We start from the raw sequence: 19,135 nt of genomic DNA, 5'->3' as shown, positions 1-19,135 counted from the left end.
CTTAATTCATTTCATCGAACTCGTGTTTCCATAATTCAAAAAAAAAAAAAAAAATTACTTTGTGGCTGGTTTTTATTTTTTCTTTAAAGGTGCTTATTTTTTAAGATAAAATTTGTCTACGCATTCACTCTGAGCATGTTTACTTTTTCAGATCGAATCTGAAACAAGTCTGTCTAAAAGTTATTGTAGGTAGTACAGAAAAACTGCAGTGTTTAAAAATATGTTAACTTCATTATTCGGCCCTTGTATCATTAAGCCTTGCAGCCAATATCTTAGTTTTCCAATGTTGAATGTCATTGTTTGCTTTGAAACTTTTTTGTAAGATGACGTTTTTGACCTTAAGACAAAGTAATTTAAAATAAGGTCGTTTCATCCTAATTAAACGAGTTATAAAAATTATTTCGTTGATTCTTAATATGTAAATTTCATGAACGAATTTTGAAGCTGTGAAAATATCTGGAGACACAATTAGATTCCAAAGTATTGGATTGAATAATAGTTCTTGGAAGTTTTATTAATTACAAATGCATGCAAAAATAATATGTTTTATATTATCTAAAAGAGAATTTAATGCTTTTCAAATGTAAACTTTTAATTACATATATTTTGAGGTCAATAAAATAAAATGTTAAGTGAACAAAACTAAGCATTTTCTTTTTGTCGTTTTCTTTTTTGCATTTATTTGAAACTGTTAAGACATCCTAAGTCACTTGTGAGATTTGTGCTGTATATGAAGACGGATCAATGCCTCCTTTGAAATGTACCACCTGTTATTAAGTTTTTTTCTATGAAAGAAAAGTAGTGATCGAGCCAACTTCTTTATCCAAAAACGAGACAAAAATATTTGAAAAATTCTTATATTATTTAATTTTAATAACTTGCTACAGCCATCTTCAACCAAATATTTTTTATTTAAATTCAAAGACATGTTCAGTATATATATGTAAGCATTTTTTTATGTTAAGCAGAATGCAGTTTTGAAGACAGTGAAAAGACTTTCGATTTCGTGACGTCGTTCATTTCATTTTAGAGAAGCATGCATTATGTACAAGCGATGAGTACACAGAACGACACAGAAAGGAATGAGGTAAAAGCTCTTGAACATTTTATCCCTGGTCTTATATAAACTGAGATCTTGATAGGGAAAATATTTCTCAATAGTGCTTCTATACAATGAGATTTCGATAGGGATTTTCGCTACACGCGTCGAAGAGGCAGGGGAATCTTTTAAAAAAGAATGTGCTTATTGGACATTTTTCTAGCCCTTCTCGCGGAGTGTGGGAAAGTTATGTTTTTAACCGATTCATCAATTTTACAAAGCTTCTCTTGAATTAATTAAGTACAGAAATTGGAATTAGATCAGGAAATAAGATATTTTAGAATGAAGTTACTATGGGCTAAATTAAGATAAAACCTTGGAAATTAATTAAATTGAAATTAGAGTTTAAAATATCATTGCATATATATATATTTTTCTTCTATTGAAGGAAAGGGAAATACAGAGGCTTCAGTATATCCATCAAGATTACGATCATAAGTGTAAAGAAGTTGCAATGCTTCAACAAGTATGTATACTTAACTTTTATATTTACACCATAACATTCTATACTATTGCATAACAGTTTTACAGCTCTAACTATAGCCATTAAAATCATCAATTATGCTGCTCATCATTGCAAGTATTTTTAATGCTGATAAACTGATAATTTTAGTGTAGTAAGTAAATTTTTTTCCATATAGGTTTACAGTGCTTATTTTCCCTAGTCAGTATTCCTACAAATTCCTTAAATCTCTTCCAATTAAAAAAAAAATCTTCTAATATGAATAAATTTCTCATCTTTCTTGAGTAAAATATTTTATGACAGCTAAAAATGTATTGTGAAAAATGAAAAGGTATTCTATTTACTTTCAAATTTAAGTTTGTGTAATGCAAAATATTATTTAAATAAATCATTATTCAATAGCTTTGTCTTAAAATTTGTAGTAAAATTTATGTGTAAAAAAAATATAAGAATAAATGCTATCTATAAACCTTGTGTGTGTGTTTTTTTCTTTTATCATAGCAATTATTTCAAGCAAAAAAGGGGAAGAAAGCTACATGGTTAGGAAATATAACTCAGTCTGTTATTCATTCATCAGCATCTACATCTCCTGAAGTAAGTTTTGCCTTACATTTTTAAATTTTTCGAATGAATAATTTGACTTTCAAGCAAATTCGAGTTATTCTGTTTTTTATTATGTATATCTTGCACTTACAAATTTTAAATATTTTTTTATTTTATTTTTTATTCTTGAATTCTATCAGTGGAGTAAATTCTTATTAAGTAAGATAATTTCCGTATCTTACAACTACACTAAACTCTCGATTATCTGTGTTTGTTAGCCTCAAACTGTTAAGAAACTTCAATCACAAATGTAAAAAAAAAGTGCTTTACATTTATATATATATTACCTGTTATCTAAAGCCGTTAATGTGCTGCTAATCTGCAGATAATAACCTAGCTAATCTGTAGATTTACTCTGTTAAAGTGCGGAATAGAGAGTGTTCCGCGTTTTGACTAAGTAATGTGCACATTAGCGGCTCTCGTATCGTTAAAGTTCAAAAGTTTGTTTCTCTTATTTCCTTTCCCTACCTCCGATTGCTTTTATTTCTCATAATTTGCGTCAATTGCCAGTGCATAGCACATAGCTAATTCTGTTTTCAAATTCGTTTCTGCCTGTTATCACGTGAATTACCATTGTGATTTTTTTTAAACCAGAGAATTTAGCTCCAAGTATACAAGCAGGCACCGTATTGGAGAGTAAAATAAAGAAAAGCTTCCTCGCAAACCTCTTTAACAAAGATTTAAAAAAAAAGAAGGTATTTTAATGACAAAAGGAAAGTATGATTTCCGTAATTGAAGCTTGAAAGCGAATATGAAAGTTTCCAAGAAGAAAGGAATCACGCGATTATCAAATAATCAAAGGTATGATGTGTTTGTTCCAAGACTGTGAAAACCTCATTGACCTATTATCAGATGCACGAGAAAATGTGAAAAGGTTTGTCCATGCCGAAGAATGGTTTGGCATATTGTATTCCACTCATTTGTCGATTGACCAGGTGGAAGAAACAGGATGATCAAGCAATTAAATACACTTTATAAAAACATAACGAGTGCTTAGTAGGTAAGGTGCAGATTAACGAGTGTCTGATAGTTAATGTGCAGATTATCTAGGTAATAGGAGAAATGAAACAATTTTTGGCACTTCAACGGATTACCCTAGTTAAATGTGCAGATTATCTAGGTAATAGGAGAAATGAAACAATTTTTGGCAGTTCAACGGATTACCCTAGTTAAATGTGCAGATTATCTAGCTAATCTGCAGATTAGTTGATTTCTGCATTTTAGCGGTAACATTTAAACACGCATTAAAAAAATTGGTCTTCTTTTTTGCATTAAAGTAGACCAGAAAAGTTGCAAGTGCTGAAATATACCTTGTCTTGAGTTATAATTGTACTTGTTGCTCCCCCCCCTCCCCTGCAGTGAATAAAAATTGTTCAAGAGGATTTTTGCGGCGTTTTTTGTCATTGATTTTTAGTGATTTGTGTCATAAACAATTGCCAGGAGACAGCTATATTCCTCTTGCACCATATTTTCTTAAACTATGAATTGAAATCACGGATTAGGTTGCTTAGCCGAATTGCAAATTAGCAGCAATGACTCCCTAAATTCTTAAGAATTTGACAATAGAAACAAAAATAACTCTTTCGGTTAAAATTTCCAAAATTGTGTTATCTTAATATATATATATATATATATACACTGATGGAAGAAAAAATCCCAACACCAAGAAAGACTTGTTTTAGAAAAACAAAATTTGGTAGACGGGTTTATACATTTGAAAAATGATATCGATTCAAATTTCGCGCTTCGTGCATAAGTGCACTCAGAACTTGCAAATCAGGTTTGCTCCTCAGTCAATCAGAAACCCCGAACATTGATGAATTTACAAACTCAGATAAACTTGACCATTTTGTAAACATCTTCGAATCGCAAATTATTAATGCAAAAAATCTAACCTCCACTCCCATTATAAATAGTCAAAATTTTATTGACCCTAAAATTAGAGACCTAATCTGGGACAAGAACTTTGCCAGGAAAAATTTTCAAAAAACTAGAGACCCAGTCTTCAAGAGACTAATGAACCAAATTAATAAGGAAATTGAAAAACCTAACAATAAAATCCAAAACAATGAATTTATACACAAATTAATTAGTGTTAACACAGAAGACGGATCAATCTGGAAACTTGTCAAAACTTTTAAAAGTAAAAAACAAAAAAATCCGGCCCTTAAAGGCCCTGCTAGTATTGCAATAAGTGATAAAGAAAAAGCAAACTGACTGGCGGCTAGCCTTGAGAAACAATTTCAACTTAATGAATTGAGCAATTTCACCACAGAACATAATGTAAATAATACAGTCAAAAGCTTTCTCGACTCACTGCCACAAAAATTTATCGATATTTCCCCTCCCTCAACTGATGAATTAAAGGATCATATTAAAAAACTTAATATCAAAAAAGCCCCTGGCCTTGACAGTATTAACAACAAAATGTTAAAAACACTTCCGGACAATTGCCTAAAATTTTTAATTAATATAATTCATAGCATTCTCAAATTAGGACATTTTCCCATGTTATGGAAAACAGCTGCAGTTATCCCCATATTAAAACCAGGAAAAGACCCAACTAATCCCTGCAGTTATAGACCCATATCCCTACTCTCCACTGTCAGCAAAATTGCTAAACAGATAATTCTCAATAGATTAAATAATTACCTAGAAGAACATAATATACTAACACATGAACAATTTGGATTTCGTCGTAACCTATCTACAACCCACCAATTAATTAGAGCAGTAGAATTCATTGAGGAAGGTTTTGAAAATAAACAAAAAATTGCAGCGGTTTTCCTTGACATTCAGAAAGCTTTTGACAGAGTGTGGCAAGATGGTCTTATTTTCAAGCTAATTAATTACAACATACCCCCACGCCTTATCAAAATTATAATTTCTTACCTTAGTTACAGATCATTCAAAATCAAAATAAACAATGAATTTTCTGAAGTAAAACCTATTCTTGCAGGTGTACCTCAAGGATCTAAACTAGGGCCAATTTTATTTTCCTTGTTTATTAATGATATCCCCAAGCAATTTAACACTATGTTGTGCATGTACGCTGATGACACTGCAATACTAGCTAGAAACAAAAATCAAAATTTCATTACCATAGCTTTAAACCGACATATTAAATCTCTTGAGGACTGGTTCGTCGAATGGAAAATTGAAATAAATGCTAGTAAAACTGAAGCTATAGTTTTTAATAAAAATAACTGTAAAAAGAATTTCTCCCCAGTTAAAATTAAAAATCAAATTATCCCGTGGTCTAAGGAATGCAAATATTTAGGCGTTATTCTAGACAGTAAATTAACTTGGAAACCCCACTTTATTTACACAGCTAAAAAGTTTCGAAGCCTTACTCGTAAATTTTATCCCTTAATTTCTCGAAACTCCAAAATGAGTAGACAAAATAAAATGCTTATTTACTCTGCCTACTTGCGTCTAGTATTAACTTATGCCTGCCCCGTGTGGGAATATGCTGCCAAGACTAATCTTAGACTTATTGAACGCCAGCAAAATAACTTAATTAGAAATTTCTGCAATATGAAATACTACATGCCCAATACAAATATGTACTTATGCCTAGATTATCCCCCTCTTAAAAAATTCATTAAAAATCTAGTCACTAACTTCTTTAAAAAGATGGATAAGAATGAAAATGAAGCAATAGCTAAAATCCCTAAATATAAACCATCTACAAACTCGAGAAGACCCCGTAATATACTACTTTATCTCAGTCCTTTAGTTTTTCTTCCTAACTTTTATTTTTTCAAACCCAAATTAAACAGTATCTCATTAGCCAATTCTAGCTCACAAGCAGTTAAAACTTACTAAGCCTAACGGCAGCGTACCCCCCCCCCCACCCTCACCCTAATATCAGACATTCACAATGAGTCCTGACACTCGCCATCTCCAAATCTCGTCAAAGACGGCCACGGCAAAGTATAGACAGCAAAGCTCTGTGAAGTCTCTCCTTACCGGGGATAAGCCCCTGCCTGGGCTAGGCGCCCCGTCAGCCCAACCATCAAATCAGGTTTGCTTTAAATGCGTGCTGTAAAGTTCGTGAGCGTTATTTTATCTTTGAAATTTGACGTATTGAGTAGATGTTAGCCAAAAATGCCTTTAAGAAGACGAAGAAGCCGTTATCAACAGCTAAACGAGTTTGAACGAGGTCGTGTGATAGGATTACGAGAAGGTGGATTTTCTTTCCGAGATGTTACAGGAAGATTTGGCCAGAATGTATCCACTGTGCATGATTGTTGGGAGCAGTGGTCAAGGGATGGTACTGCCTGAAGAAATCTGGTTTCTGGGCGGCCACGTGGTATTACTGAGAGGGAAGACCTCCGTATTCGGCGTACGGCTGTGACGCATCATAATGCCTCTGCGGCAGACATTCGAGCTACAGTTGGTACAGTAACACAACGAACTGTTAGAAATCGGTTACTTCAAGGACAGTTCTGAACCAGGCGCCCTGTAGCGTGCATTCCACTGACTTTAAGTCATTGACGTTTGCGACGCCAGTGGTGTCAAGCTAGAGCTCATTGGAGGACGGTGTGGAGATCTGTTGGGTTTTTTGATGAAAGCAGGTTTTGACTTAGTGCCAGTTATGGCCGTGTGTTGGTCAGAAGGAGGCCAGGGGAACGCCTGCAACCAAACTGTCTGGTGTCAAGCCAGAGCTCATTGGAGGACGGAGTGGAGATCTGTTGGGTCTTCTGATGAAAGCAGGTTCTGCCTTAGTGCCAGTGATGACCGTGTGTTGGTCAGAAGGAGGCCAGGGGGACGCCTGCAACCAAACTGTCTGCGACCTAGACACACTGGATCTACACCTGGAGTCATGATCTGGGGAGCAATTTCCTATGACAGCAGGAACATTCTCGTGGTTATTCCAAACACATTGACTGGAAATCTGTACATCAGTCTGGTAATTCAACCTGTAGTGCTGCCATTCATGAACAGCATCCAAGGGGGAGTTTTCCAACAGGATAACGCTCGCCCTCAAACCGCTACTTTAACGCAGCATGCTCTACAGAGTGTCGACATGTTACCTTGGCCTGTGAGATCATCAGATCTGTCTCCAATTGAGAACGTATGGGATATCATTAGACGACAACTACAGAATCATCCACAGACAGCGCTGACCGTCCCAGTATTGACAGAGCAAGTACCACAAGCATGGAACTCCATACCACAAAGTGACATTCGCACCTGTATGACACAATGCATGCACGTTTACAGGCTGGCATTCAAAATTCTGGAGGTTCCACCGGCTATTAATGTAACAGCATTTCACATTTGAAATGCATTTTCTTGAGCTTAAATTGCCCTATGATTTTGAAAATTTAATCAATTAAATATGTTAACTAGACAAATGCATTGTCCAAATTTCATTACTCTACAATAATTTTTTCTTGGTGTTGGGATTTTTTTTTCCGTCAGTGTATATATCAGTAAGGCTCTTATTTGTAAATTTTATTTTCCTGAGGTATGTATATTACAAAAGAGAGAGAGAGAGTCATTGAAAAATAGTGCCGCAAACGTTTTTTCAGGTAAAAAATGAGGGAACTGAGGAACAAAGGGTTAAACAGATCAGATCTAAATCAGTGTTTTTTCTTTTGAGCTATATTTCAAATGGCGATGGTGTTGGAAAATCTTGTGTGACACAAAGAGTTTATCATTAACATTTTGTAGTATTTAAAAAATGCATGAATCTAAAAATTAAGAAAGGATGAGAAACAATGGTAAGAATTTAAATATTATATCAATAGTTTGATGAAAATATTACTGTGATGAAAAAATTTAATTTCTTTGAAGATAGTTTAAAAGGAATTCTTTACTGTAAAATAATGAATAACTATTGAATTGTTGTAGGATAAGCCCCCGAGTATGTTAGAAGAATTCTTGAGTGACTCAGCTGATGAATCTTTTGGAAATGATGAAAACGACCCTGACTGGCGATTAACACCTGCATATAAGAGACAGAAAGAATTAAGAGCTAGAAAAGAGGCAAGAAAGAGGCGTCATCCTGAAGAGGTATTTGGACATTCAGTAGTATTTTTCAATTTGTATAAATGTACAATATAGTGTGGAAAACAATTAATCTTTCTTTAAAAAATAACCTGTTTCATTTCTAAATCCCAGTAGTAAATTCCAGTGCTTGTATTTAAGCCAAATGAAGTATTGAAGCTGGTACATGGTTTGTAAACAGGTATATAGTCTTTTATGGTAATGCTTGCAAAACGTTTCATTTCGATCCAGTAAGCAAAAAAAGATTATAATAATAATTAAAGTGTTGTTTATTTTATTCTTTAAATATGTACTAAGTGAATTATATGTACATCTTCGAATTGTTTAATAAGTAATAATTGAATGATATTAGGATACTAAATAATTTGAAAATTAAATAACTGGTGAAATACTAAAGAAACTGTGTTTTAATTCCAGTTGTTAAAATTTTGTAAGAATTAGATAGCTGATTGTTATAGAGGAATTAATCTGACTATTTTTTTTAAATTTTTATTTTTAATTTTGATTTGGTTCTTTTGTAAACATTTTACTTAAATTATATTGTTTCGATTATAGCATGATAGTTAATTTTTGTAAGACAACACAAGAATTTACAATTTGAGACAATGATTATTATCTGGTAGAACTGCTTGTCCAGTTTATATCTTTTCATTGGAACAAAAATAAAATAATTCGAATTGTAATAATCTACTATATTAAGAAAATATATTTAATGGGCAATGTTAAATTACACTAAAGAGCCGGAAAAACTGCTGTAGCAGGTAGTATGCAAATAATGGAGTTGTTCAATCAATCAGCGTAACGCGATACTGCCGATAATGCGTATATAAGACAACAGGTGTCTGAGGAGGATATTACATTGATTCTTGTTGTTACAATCGCTGATTATCAAGATTTAAATGATTTTCAACGGAGACTAATCGTCGGCGCACGAGAGATAGGGCGCAGCATATCCGAAGTAGTGATGAAATTTGGATTTGCGCACATGACCATTTCAAGGGTGTACCGCAAATATCAGGTTTTCGGTGAAACTTCAAATCGCCGACAGCGGTGCGGCAGGGGGGGGGGGGACTCTTGACAGAACGGGATCATCGACCGCTGAAAAGAATAGTTACACGATATAGACATTCAACACTTCCTCAAATTGCTGTGGATTTGAATGCAGGCTTATCAACAAGTATGAGCGTATTCATTGTGCAACATACCCTAATTGATATGGGCTTTCGCGGCCGCAGACCAGACCGTTGTTGACTTAGCGGCACAAAGCTATGAGCCGTGTCTGGACTCGCCAATACCGTCATTACACTATTAATGATTGGAAAAACGTTGTTGGCATGACGAGTCGCATTTCCAACTGTATCGGGTGGATGGCCGTGTACGAGTGTGGAGAAAATCCCAAGAATCCATGGATCTCTCATGCCTACAAGGAATTATTCAAGCTGGTGGAGGCTCTGTGGTGGTATGGGGCGTGTGCAGTTGGAATGAAATGGAACCGTTGATATGTCTAAATTCGACCACGACAGGTTAGTGGTATGTTAATATCCTTTCTGACCACCTGTATCCAATATACCCTGTGTGCATTCCGACTTACATGGACAATTCCAACAGGATAATGCTTCACCCTACAGGCCTACAGTAGCTACCGAGTGGCTTGAGGAGCACTCTTCTGAATTTCGTTCCCTCTCTCTGCCACCTAATTCCCCTGACATAAGCATTATCGAGCATATCTGTGATGTTTTGCAATGTGCTGTCCTTAAGAGATCTTCACCATCTCGTACTTCCATGGCTTTGTGGACTGCCCTGCAGGAAAAATGGCATGAACTGTACAGAATATCTTCAAAAATTAGTTGAATCCATGCCTCTCCGGGTTGTGGCACTTCTGCGGTCTCATGGGAGCACTACACGATATTAGATTGGTGTACCAGTTTTTCTGGCACTTCAGTATATGACTTTTATGCAGGAAATGTATAACTGGCAATCCAAACATTTATTTGCCCTAATTTTGCGTTTTAATCAGTTTTAAACAATTTTGTGAATTATTTGTATCTTAGTTATTACAATTTCAATGATTAATCTGCAGCATGGATTTTATGCAATGCTGTTTGATACTGGCACAGCGAAAAAGCTATGAATGGCATTGAAATGGTAGCAATAACATGAGAAACATCTATGTTAGACCACAGGCAAAGAATTATGTAAGCTATCATTAAAAACAGATTAGGAAATAATATGCTTAATTCTCACCTGTAAAATACATCTAATAGCCACACCATCCCACAGAAAAGAAGTATCAATGACACACTACCATAAAGTGTTTACCAAGGTATATTACTGTGCTGCTAATCCTAGAAATCAGGACTGCAAGAAATATGTTCCATTCGTGAGTTACTCTCACTTTGATTTAAAAGACTTACACAACTTAAAGTGAAACAATATAGTGAAATGGTAAAGCATTATAACCTGCATGGTGAAAATGTCATGATGTCAGACAGGTGTCGGTTCTGTATGACGTAACTTGATTTGCAAATTAGAAGAAATATGCTATACATGTCATCTATCTCAATCTATCAAACCTATTACAGTAGTGCATGAGGCATTTTATGCATTCTGGATTTATCGAAAATTTCAGTCCTTAAGATTCTGCTTTTTGTACTCTTGTTTCAAAATTATTTCTATTAAATTCAGATTTCCAAGTGGGTAGTGTTAAATCCTAAATTTATAAATGAATTCTTTATCTGATTTGTTGGTGATAACTACTTGCCTTTGGATTTTCAATGAATCGTGTTTCTTGTTGACAAATAAAGTTAATTCGAATAATTCTGAAAGAAAAAAATTGTTTATAATATATATGGTTTTACTGCACTTGTATATGCAGTATGTAATCTTATTGGATTGCCCACAATTTTCTTTGTTTTATACCACCAGAGTTTTTAGTATTCTGTGGCTCTGTACCATTATATTCATAGTTTTTGTTGTGCTCATCGCTTAGCAGGGCATGAAAATGAATTTTGGTATTTGAATGTGTTGAAGTTTTATCTGTTACTGTAAACTTGAGGGTTTGAGTTTTGGCATTTTCCTTACTCTCAAGCACATATCTTTTTTCCTTTACATTCATTGTAGGGTGCAAACTGTAAGGTTTTTATATGAGTAAGATTTTTATAAACATGATATGTATATTTATATGTTTTTGACTACATAGTTTTATATTTTTATATTTCAGCCATCCCAATCTGGTGATACTTCAGATACTTCTTCTCCTAAAAAGGTACGAATTCCTATATGTATACTTCTTGCTTTTCAACAATTCAGAATTGTTACCTTCAATATTTCTTCTTAAATGATAGAAAATGCTGTATCTGGTTTTAATAAGATATCTTACATCTCGATATGAGGATTGATTCCAGTAATGCAAGGGAAATTTAATAATTGCTGAAAATTATTTCTTACAAGATATCAGAAAAATGTGAAAAGTACAACAATTATTTTAAATAGTATAGAAAATTAAAATAAATTTCTTTGGGAATGTTTGGAAGTTTCGTAACTTGACTTCTTAACTGAAGGATTATAGTTTTGAATTTTCAACTGTTTTTGATGGATTCATCGTGTGTGAAGAATTTAGAATATATAAAACGAGTATTATCTCCAATCTCTTCATGGTAGTGTAGTATATTAAGTTAAATGTCATTCTTTGTATGAATATTTAAAAATATAAATCTCTTGTCTATAGATATGTATGTATCAAATTTTGTTTTATTAAATGAAATCATTAAACCAACATATAAGTTTTTTACAGTTTGCTGAAAAATTTGGAATTGTTTTTTCTCTGTCTACACTCGCTCTCAAAATCGGAAATGCCTTTTGTTTGTTAATTTATTTTCAAAAGACTGAATTAAAGTTAAAGAAATAGTACTTTTAGATGACCAACTAAACTTTGTTTGCATGGTAATGTAATATGCTTCAAGTTGACCAGCTATCTATCATAAATGAAATTTCTTATAAATATCAATCCATTTTTCTCTCATTCATTTTGTTTAAAAGATTGCTATAATCATTTACAAGCTCATTGGTTTTTTTAAATGAAATTTTAAAATATAATATGGTTGCTTTTTATTTTTTTAGAAATTTAAGCAATTTAAAAAAATTTCAAGATCTGCATAACTTTTTTTTCTCCGTTGAATGTTTGAACCCCAGTTTCCAAAGACGAAAGTATTTAAAGAGAGAAAGAGAACTTCCACTTTCAAATAACATTTAGATTCATTTACTCGTACTTAGTTTTTGTTAAATGCTGCATATCTTTCATGATTTTGTGTTCAACATTTACAAACCTCATGTCACTAAATTTTAGCACAGAGAAGAATTCGTTGCTGGTTTTTTTTTTTTTTTTTTTTTTTATCATCAGAGACATTGTTTAAATATCGATAAGAAATACTATTATATAGTAAAAAGAATCTAACAGTTTCCAAAATGTATATTCCTCCCCCTCCGAATGCGCTCAAAACTTGTTTTTCTTTAAAGTAGAAAAATCATTTAGTAATGATCTGCCTCCTGCAAGTAGTATCTAGGACTCATTTAAAATTTCCATAGTGCATTTATTAATCTTTTATATTGAATTTATTTTTTATACTTGTGTTGCTAACTTTGTTTTTATTTTTATATGCAGAAAAGTAGCATCTGTCGTTGCCGAACTGATTGCAAATCAATGCGCTGTGTCTGTCGGAAGCATCATGTTAAGTGTAATGATCAATGTGGTTGTAGTAAAGAAAGTTGCTTAAACATAGAAAAAATTGAAGCTACTCTTGGTGAAGAATCCTTAGTGATTACAGATGTCAAACAACTTTCTTTTACAGATTAAGTATGCTTTTCTCATTTAAAAAAAAAAAAAAAAAAAAAAAAAACCTAATCAAGTTTCACATAATTATCTTTATAATTAGTTTTTAAGCCTATAAAAGCACTCAACAGAAAACTGTAAATCGGATTTCCCTAATATTCCACGTATACAATTATAATTTTTGTTATTATTTTTAAGAGCTATATTTTATCCATTATATTAAAGCTTTTTTTAATACTTTTAAATAATTAATATTATCAAGATTTTGTTTAACTGTTGAAATATGGTTTAAAATCAGTGATTTTTAAATTAATTACAGAATTATTTGGAGTTTTTTTCATATTGTTTTAAATTAAATTTAACCACAGTTACTTACTTATTATAGCACATGACTCCTCTTTCTTTAACTAATGATTAAGTGTTTCTAATTCTATAAAGCATTTTAAAATGTATGATACTAATACTTTTTTACTTTTCTTTCAGAAAGGCACTGTTTTGCTAAAGAACCATCGACAGATATTTCTGTGAAATTTTAACCTTTTCTATGTTGTGGTATTTATATCATTTTGTATTTTCGTTTGTTTATAATTTTTTGTATAAAGTGTGTATTTCACTTTTATAACGAAAGTAACGAAAAAATAAGAATGTGTATCATCATATATATCATGCATTATGTCACATTCAGGATTAAAATGTGTCACCTGGTACTTTTACTGTTTCTCTGTAATTAAGCATGTGTACTTATATACCATTGTATTAAATTCACTTCTGTAGTTTTAAGAATAAAATAGAAATTTAAAAAGAAAACCATGAATCTTTGTATATACATTTCAGTTCGATAAATTAAAATTGTATCATTTCTAAATCCCTTAAAAACGTTTGCTGAAGGTTTTAAACGGACATGACACATTTTCGCAGATTTTAGCGTTTTCAGGATCGAATTTTATCATTTTCGAGATTAGTTATATATATATATATATATATATATATATATATATATATATATATATATATATATATATATATATATATATATATATATATATATAGTAATTCTGAAATATTTTTAATATCTCAAATACTTTCTGTATAAATTTATTCATTTTTTCGTGCAATTAATCATACTTATTTCACTTCACAGTGTTTACACTTTGTAAAATTCATTATTTTTTTCCAGTCTTTTTTGTTCCAAGCCTGTGTTCTATCCGCTTAGAAAAAATGAATTATATGCAGACAATGAAGAAATATCTTTTACAATGTTTAATTCATAAACTTCTCATCTGAAAACAATGATTTCTAACAGAAAATGTTATTTTCTATGTTTATAGATCAAACATTCCAGAAGCATTTTAGAAATTTAATGAATATTTAAGTTTTTTACAGACTTTTTTTTTCGATGATTTCATTTTGCATGAATTTTTCTTACTGCTTTCTATTTCTTTAATGATGATTAAGATATTTGGTAACACTAAAGGAATAATTACAAATGTTTTAAAATATTAATTAAAATTTATAACGGCAGGGATATTCTGCATTTGGCATTTAAAATGGAGGTAATACTTCTTACGTTATGTTACTTTGAGTTTATTTAAGTTAAGTTCCTGTCACTTTCAATTTTCTTACGATAAAATTGTTGTGATTTGTGAAACAATTACACTTTTTCTTGTTCATTTTCAACCATTTCCGAAAATCTTTTCAGATCGCAGATATACCAGTTAAGGATATATCCGTGTTTCTCAAATATGCGCCACTTTTTTTACAGATTTCAAAATACCCAGATGCATTAGTATTGGCTGTAAAAATTATGGCATGATACGTACTGAAGTTTGTTCTTGTTTATTATCAATATATTTCTTCAGTTATTTTAGAAACGAATTCTATTTTTTTTAAAAACATACCACACTCTAAAATTACCTGACCGTTTTATCCAATGGATTAACTGGATTAAAGCCCTAGTCCGTCATTGTACCAAGAGCGCCTTAAAATTTACCATACTTTGATTTTAATTTTGGATCAAAAATTTATTTCGTTATTATAGTTATTTAATATGTTATTAATGAAAATGTGATTAGAGCTTGTGACGAAATAGCCACCGATTTTATAATGTTATATAAGCATATTCAGGGTGTTTTTTCTTAACGGATGGTACTCAGAGACCTCTGTAGCTTGAACTATCAGTCGCAAAACCATCAAATTTTGTACGGGGACTATTGACAACATGGGAAAAGGAATCCGCAAAAAAAATTTAGTTCCAAAAGTTGCCGATGCTTTACACTTTAAGACAGCTAAAATTTTGCATAAAACACGAGAAAAAATTGCAAAATCTTGATTACGAAGTCGACACCAGCGCCAGTATTTTGAGTTATAAAAAAGAAGCATTGAAAATCATTTCAAGTATCTGCTAATTTGTAAAATGCGTCTCACTTTAGCACAGCATGTATTACTTGTGAAGCTCTTTTATCTTAATCAATCCAATGCAGCGGCAGCTCCGCGAATTTAGAAGTCGAAACAATTTACGTATAGGACCTCTATCGATTAATGCAGTGAAAGCAATGATTAAAAAGTTTGAAAAAAAAACAGGTTCACTCGCAACTCGACCTGGTAGAGGACGGAAACCGGTATCGGAGGATACGATCATAGATGTTGCGACTGCAATCGTTGAAAGAAATCAGACGAGCACTGCTGGTAATATCAGAACACTTGGAGTTGCCCGACAACTGGATGTTAGTGCTTCAACAGTATGGAAAGTTTTAAGAAAAATTCTTCAATTTTATCCATATAAAATTAGCCTTTTGCATGAATTAAAACCTGCAGATTATGATCTTCGATTAACCTTTGCTTTGACATTTCTTGTCAGGATGGAGGCCGACGAGGCTTGGCCTTGGACAATTCTCTGGAGTGATGAGGCCCATTTTTATTTAAATGGGACTGTTAACAATCAGAATTTTAGAATTTGGACATCTGAACGACCCCATGCATTTCAAGAAATCCCACACCATTCTCAAAAAGTAACTGTTTGGTGCGGTTTTACAGCAGATTTTATCATCGAATCATACTTTTTTGAGGCTATTACCCAAGCAAGACCGCAGACCTGTTCCGTAAACGCTCAAAGATATCATGATATGCTGAGTAGTTTTGTTATCTCACAACTTCAGCAAAGGCAGTGCTTAGATAAAATTGCCTTTATGCAGGATGGTGCACCACCACATATTGATACATCCGTACAGCAACAGAGGAAAGAGTAATTAGTCGCTGTTTTAGTGTTGCGTGGCCACCTCGCTCCCCGGATCTAACTCCATATGACTATTTTCTGTGGGGTTATTTGAAATCGAAGGTTTGACGTGGTGGAATCTCGAACTTATCAGATTTAAAGGTAAACATAATACGGACTGTTATGAACATGCGTCCTGAAATGTTGTATTCAGCTGTAAAGAGTATGGTACACAGAATGCAATGCTTAGTCCAAGAAAATGGAGGTCATATTGAAAATAGCCGATGTCTTCCCGGGGAAAGCTATTCTACTGAATACAAACAAAAGAATAAAAAGTAAGTTGAAAGAATCTCCTTTTTGATTTGTAACCATTTACAGAAGTTATTTTTTCGAATAAAGCACATTTGTGGAAAAATTAATTCTTTGTTATTCATTTATCTGTTTTTTGTAGCTATCTAAAATTTTATCGTGCAGTTAAACCTAAATTTTAGATCAAAAGCGCCACATTCTCCCTATCGGCAACTTTTCTAGCTATTTTTTTCTTTCATGTATTTCTTTTTCCCATGTCGTCATTAGTCCCCGTAGAAAATTTGGTGGCTTTGCGGCTTATAGTTCGAACTACAGAAGTCTCTCAGCACCCTCAGTTAAAAAAAAAAAAAAAAAAATTTAAACCTGTATATGAGTTTAAAAAATATTCACAAAGCGATAATCTGAGGAAGAATTATATTGCTTACATATATTATTATTGATAAAGTAACTGCATGATGATAATATCATAGTAGAGTATCAGATGTAGTACTTTAATCACACTATAGAGTGCCAAATTCAAGAATAGAATTTACTGTATTACGATTTCCATTATGTATTGTGATTATTTTAAACACATTAATATTATTTATAGTGTGATTGGTGTTAGAGCATAAAGCTCTCAGGCTTAGTTTGTGGTAGATACCTTATTATACATAGTATATACATTATAAATGTTGGTTATAAAAATTTTTGTTATTTATTTTATTAATTATAGATGATTTTATAAATAGATTACTTTGTTTTGCATTTTTTACATCGATTATAAGATTATCTATGAAACTATAAAATTACTTAAAAACTACAGTAAATGTGGAGTAACCTTAAAATAGCGTGAGAAACCCTGTTGTAAAAAAAAAATGTTGTTCTGCGAAATGTGACCAACTTTGAAATCTATTCAAATCATTAAATTCCTATGTATTGATGATTTCTATGTATGATTCTCGTCATTAATTTCTCATTTTTTTAATCTTAAATCATCTTATAATTGTATATATCTTTGAAAGAATGGTAGGAATTTTTATCCCTTCTCTTGTGGCGATCGAAACAGTCAGTACTTTTTTTGAGCTCATGCTGGTAGTAATTAAATAAAAAAGTGAAATTTGGATCAGGAAATAAAAGAAAATTTTAGAATAAAGTAATTTAATTACAACTAGAAGTATTTAATTCCTTTTATATATTTATAAAGATTTCTGCTTTTCAAATTCAGTATTCTAATGGCAAAATAAAATTTGCTGCAAACTACGTAATTTTTTAAAAAAAATTGTGCTAACTGATTTGACTACCTATATATACTACATGTTACAATCAGTGGGGAAAGTACCTTTTTATTTTTCTATAAATCAAAATTTTTATGGTTAAAATAATGTGTGAATTAGATTTGGTTACATTTGACTGAACAAATTATTTTACTAACTTAACACACCTCAGGTTATTTCATGGCCACCATGTACCCTATATATTTAAAGATAATAATACCAACTAAACTTAATAGCTTTGTTGTTTAATTTTTGTGATTTCTGAAAACGTAGGGGGGCGGGTAACCTCTTACAAAATTATTTAAATGTAGTTGGTTTTAGAATGTTCTATGGAAATTCTTGACGTTTGTACTAACATTCATTTGTTTTATTAAACTTTGCATTTAGATATAATCTGAAAAATAGTATTCAACTTACCTTTGAGAACGCTCATATTGTATTATAAGCTTAAATTATTGGCTCTTCCACTCTTAAGTTGCCTTTGAGGGGCATACTGTTATATTGATTTCTGTTATATTTCCTTAATATATAAAATTTGTTTAGTTGATTAATCCTTTTTTTTTTTTTTTTTCAAATCATAAATTAAAATGCTTATTTTTGTATCATTTAAATACAGTGGACGCCGCTTAATGGAACACACAGTTAATGCTATCATCAAAAATATCTAGTCGCGAATCGACATATTCAACTTACATAAAAATATCCATTCAGTCTGATCACTACTATTTGGGGTTAATCAGATAACAGGCAACTTTTTTTTGTGCTGATCATTTATTTTATTACGCAGGATAATTGTTCAGTTTTGATGGACTCCAAATTACTCTACTCAAGAGCATGTATTCTGTAAGGAAAATTTGACAAATAGTATATTATTTTTGTGGGAACAAAATAAAGAAATTGCTTAGAAAAAATTTATATGTACACACTGTTTTATTATTATTAAATTGTAGAAATTGATTACATTTTCAAAATGAAATGTTATAGGTGTCTGAAATGAGATAAATTGTATCGAATATTTGAAAAATCTTGCCTTTGGTAGAAAGTAAAGTTCCAGTAAGGATTAATTATAGAGTCAGGAAGAGAAATGGGAAACTAGGAGTAATTGTGAATAGTGATTACAATACACACCAGTGAAGCCTTAGTGAGCTGGGATGCACATTCCTTCTATCTCTAAAGGATGATAAACAATCCTTTTTTGCTTGTTTCAGTGCCTTTTGTAACACTGAGTAAAGCAGAAAATATATAATTTGTTTTTAAAAAGAAATATTATATTTTATTTAATAAAGCAGAAAATGTATAATTTTTTAATATAATTTGTTTTTTGCAACAATGTTCAGAAAAAGTAAAA

General features: G+C 31.9%; 1 protein-coding gene across 1 annotated transcript in view; it reads left to right on the top strand.

Annotated features, from left to right (window-relative positions):
* The window catches only part of LOC129961060 (chromosome-associated kinesin KIF4-like), a 73,756-nt gene extending 60,005 nt beyond the window's left edge, over window positions 1-13,751 (top strand). The window contains exons 20-25 of the mRNA XM_056074869.1: window positions 1,488-1,565; window positions 2,064-2,156; window positions 8,028-8,189; window positions 11,404-11,448; window positions 12,844-13,035; window positions 13,495-13,751. Coding sequence (XP_055930844.1) covers window positions 1,488-1,565; window positions 2,064-2,156; window positions 8,028-8,189; window positions 11,404-11,448; window positions 12,844-13,035 — 570 coding nt within the window. The 3' untranslated portion in view covers window positions 13,495-13,751. The remainder of the gene's footprint in view (window positions 1-1,487; window positions 1,566-2,063; window positions 2,157-8,027; window positions 8,190-11,403; window positions 11,449-12,843; window positions 13,036-13,494) is intronic.
* The last annotated feature ends 5,384 nt before the right edge of the window (window positions 13,752-19,135 follow it).

This window comes from Argiope bruennichi, chromosome X2 (assembly GCF_947563725.1).
Source record: "Argiope bruennichi chromosome X2, qqArgBrue1.1, whole genome shotgun sequence".
Lineage (NCBI taxonomy): Eukaryota > Metazoa > Arthropoda > Arachnida > Araneae > Araneidae > Argiope > Argiope bruennichi.
The sequence above is the reverse complement of the archived record's forward strand: the minus strand, read 5'-3'. Positions and strand labels throughout refer to the sequence as shown.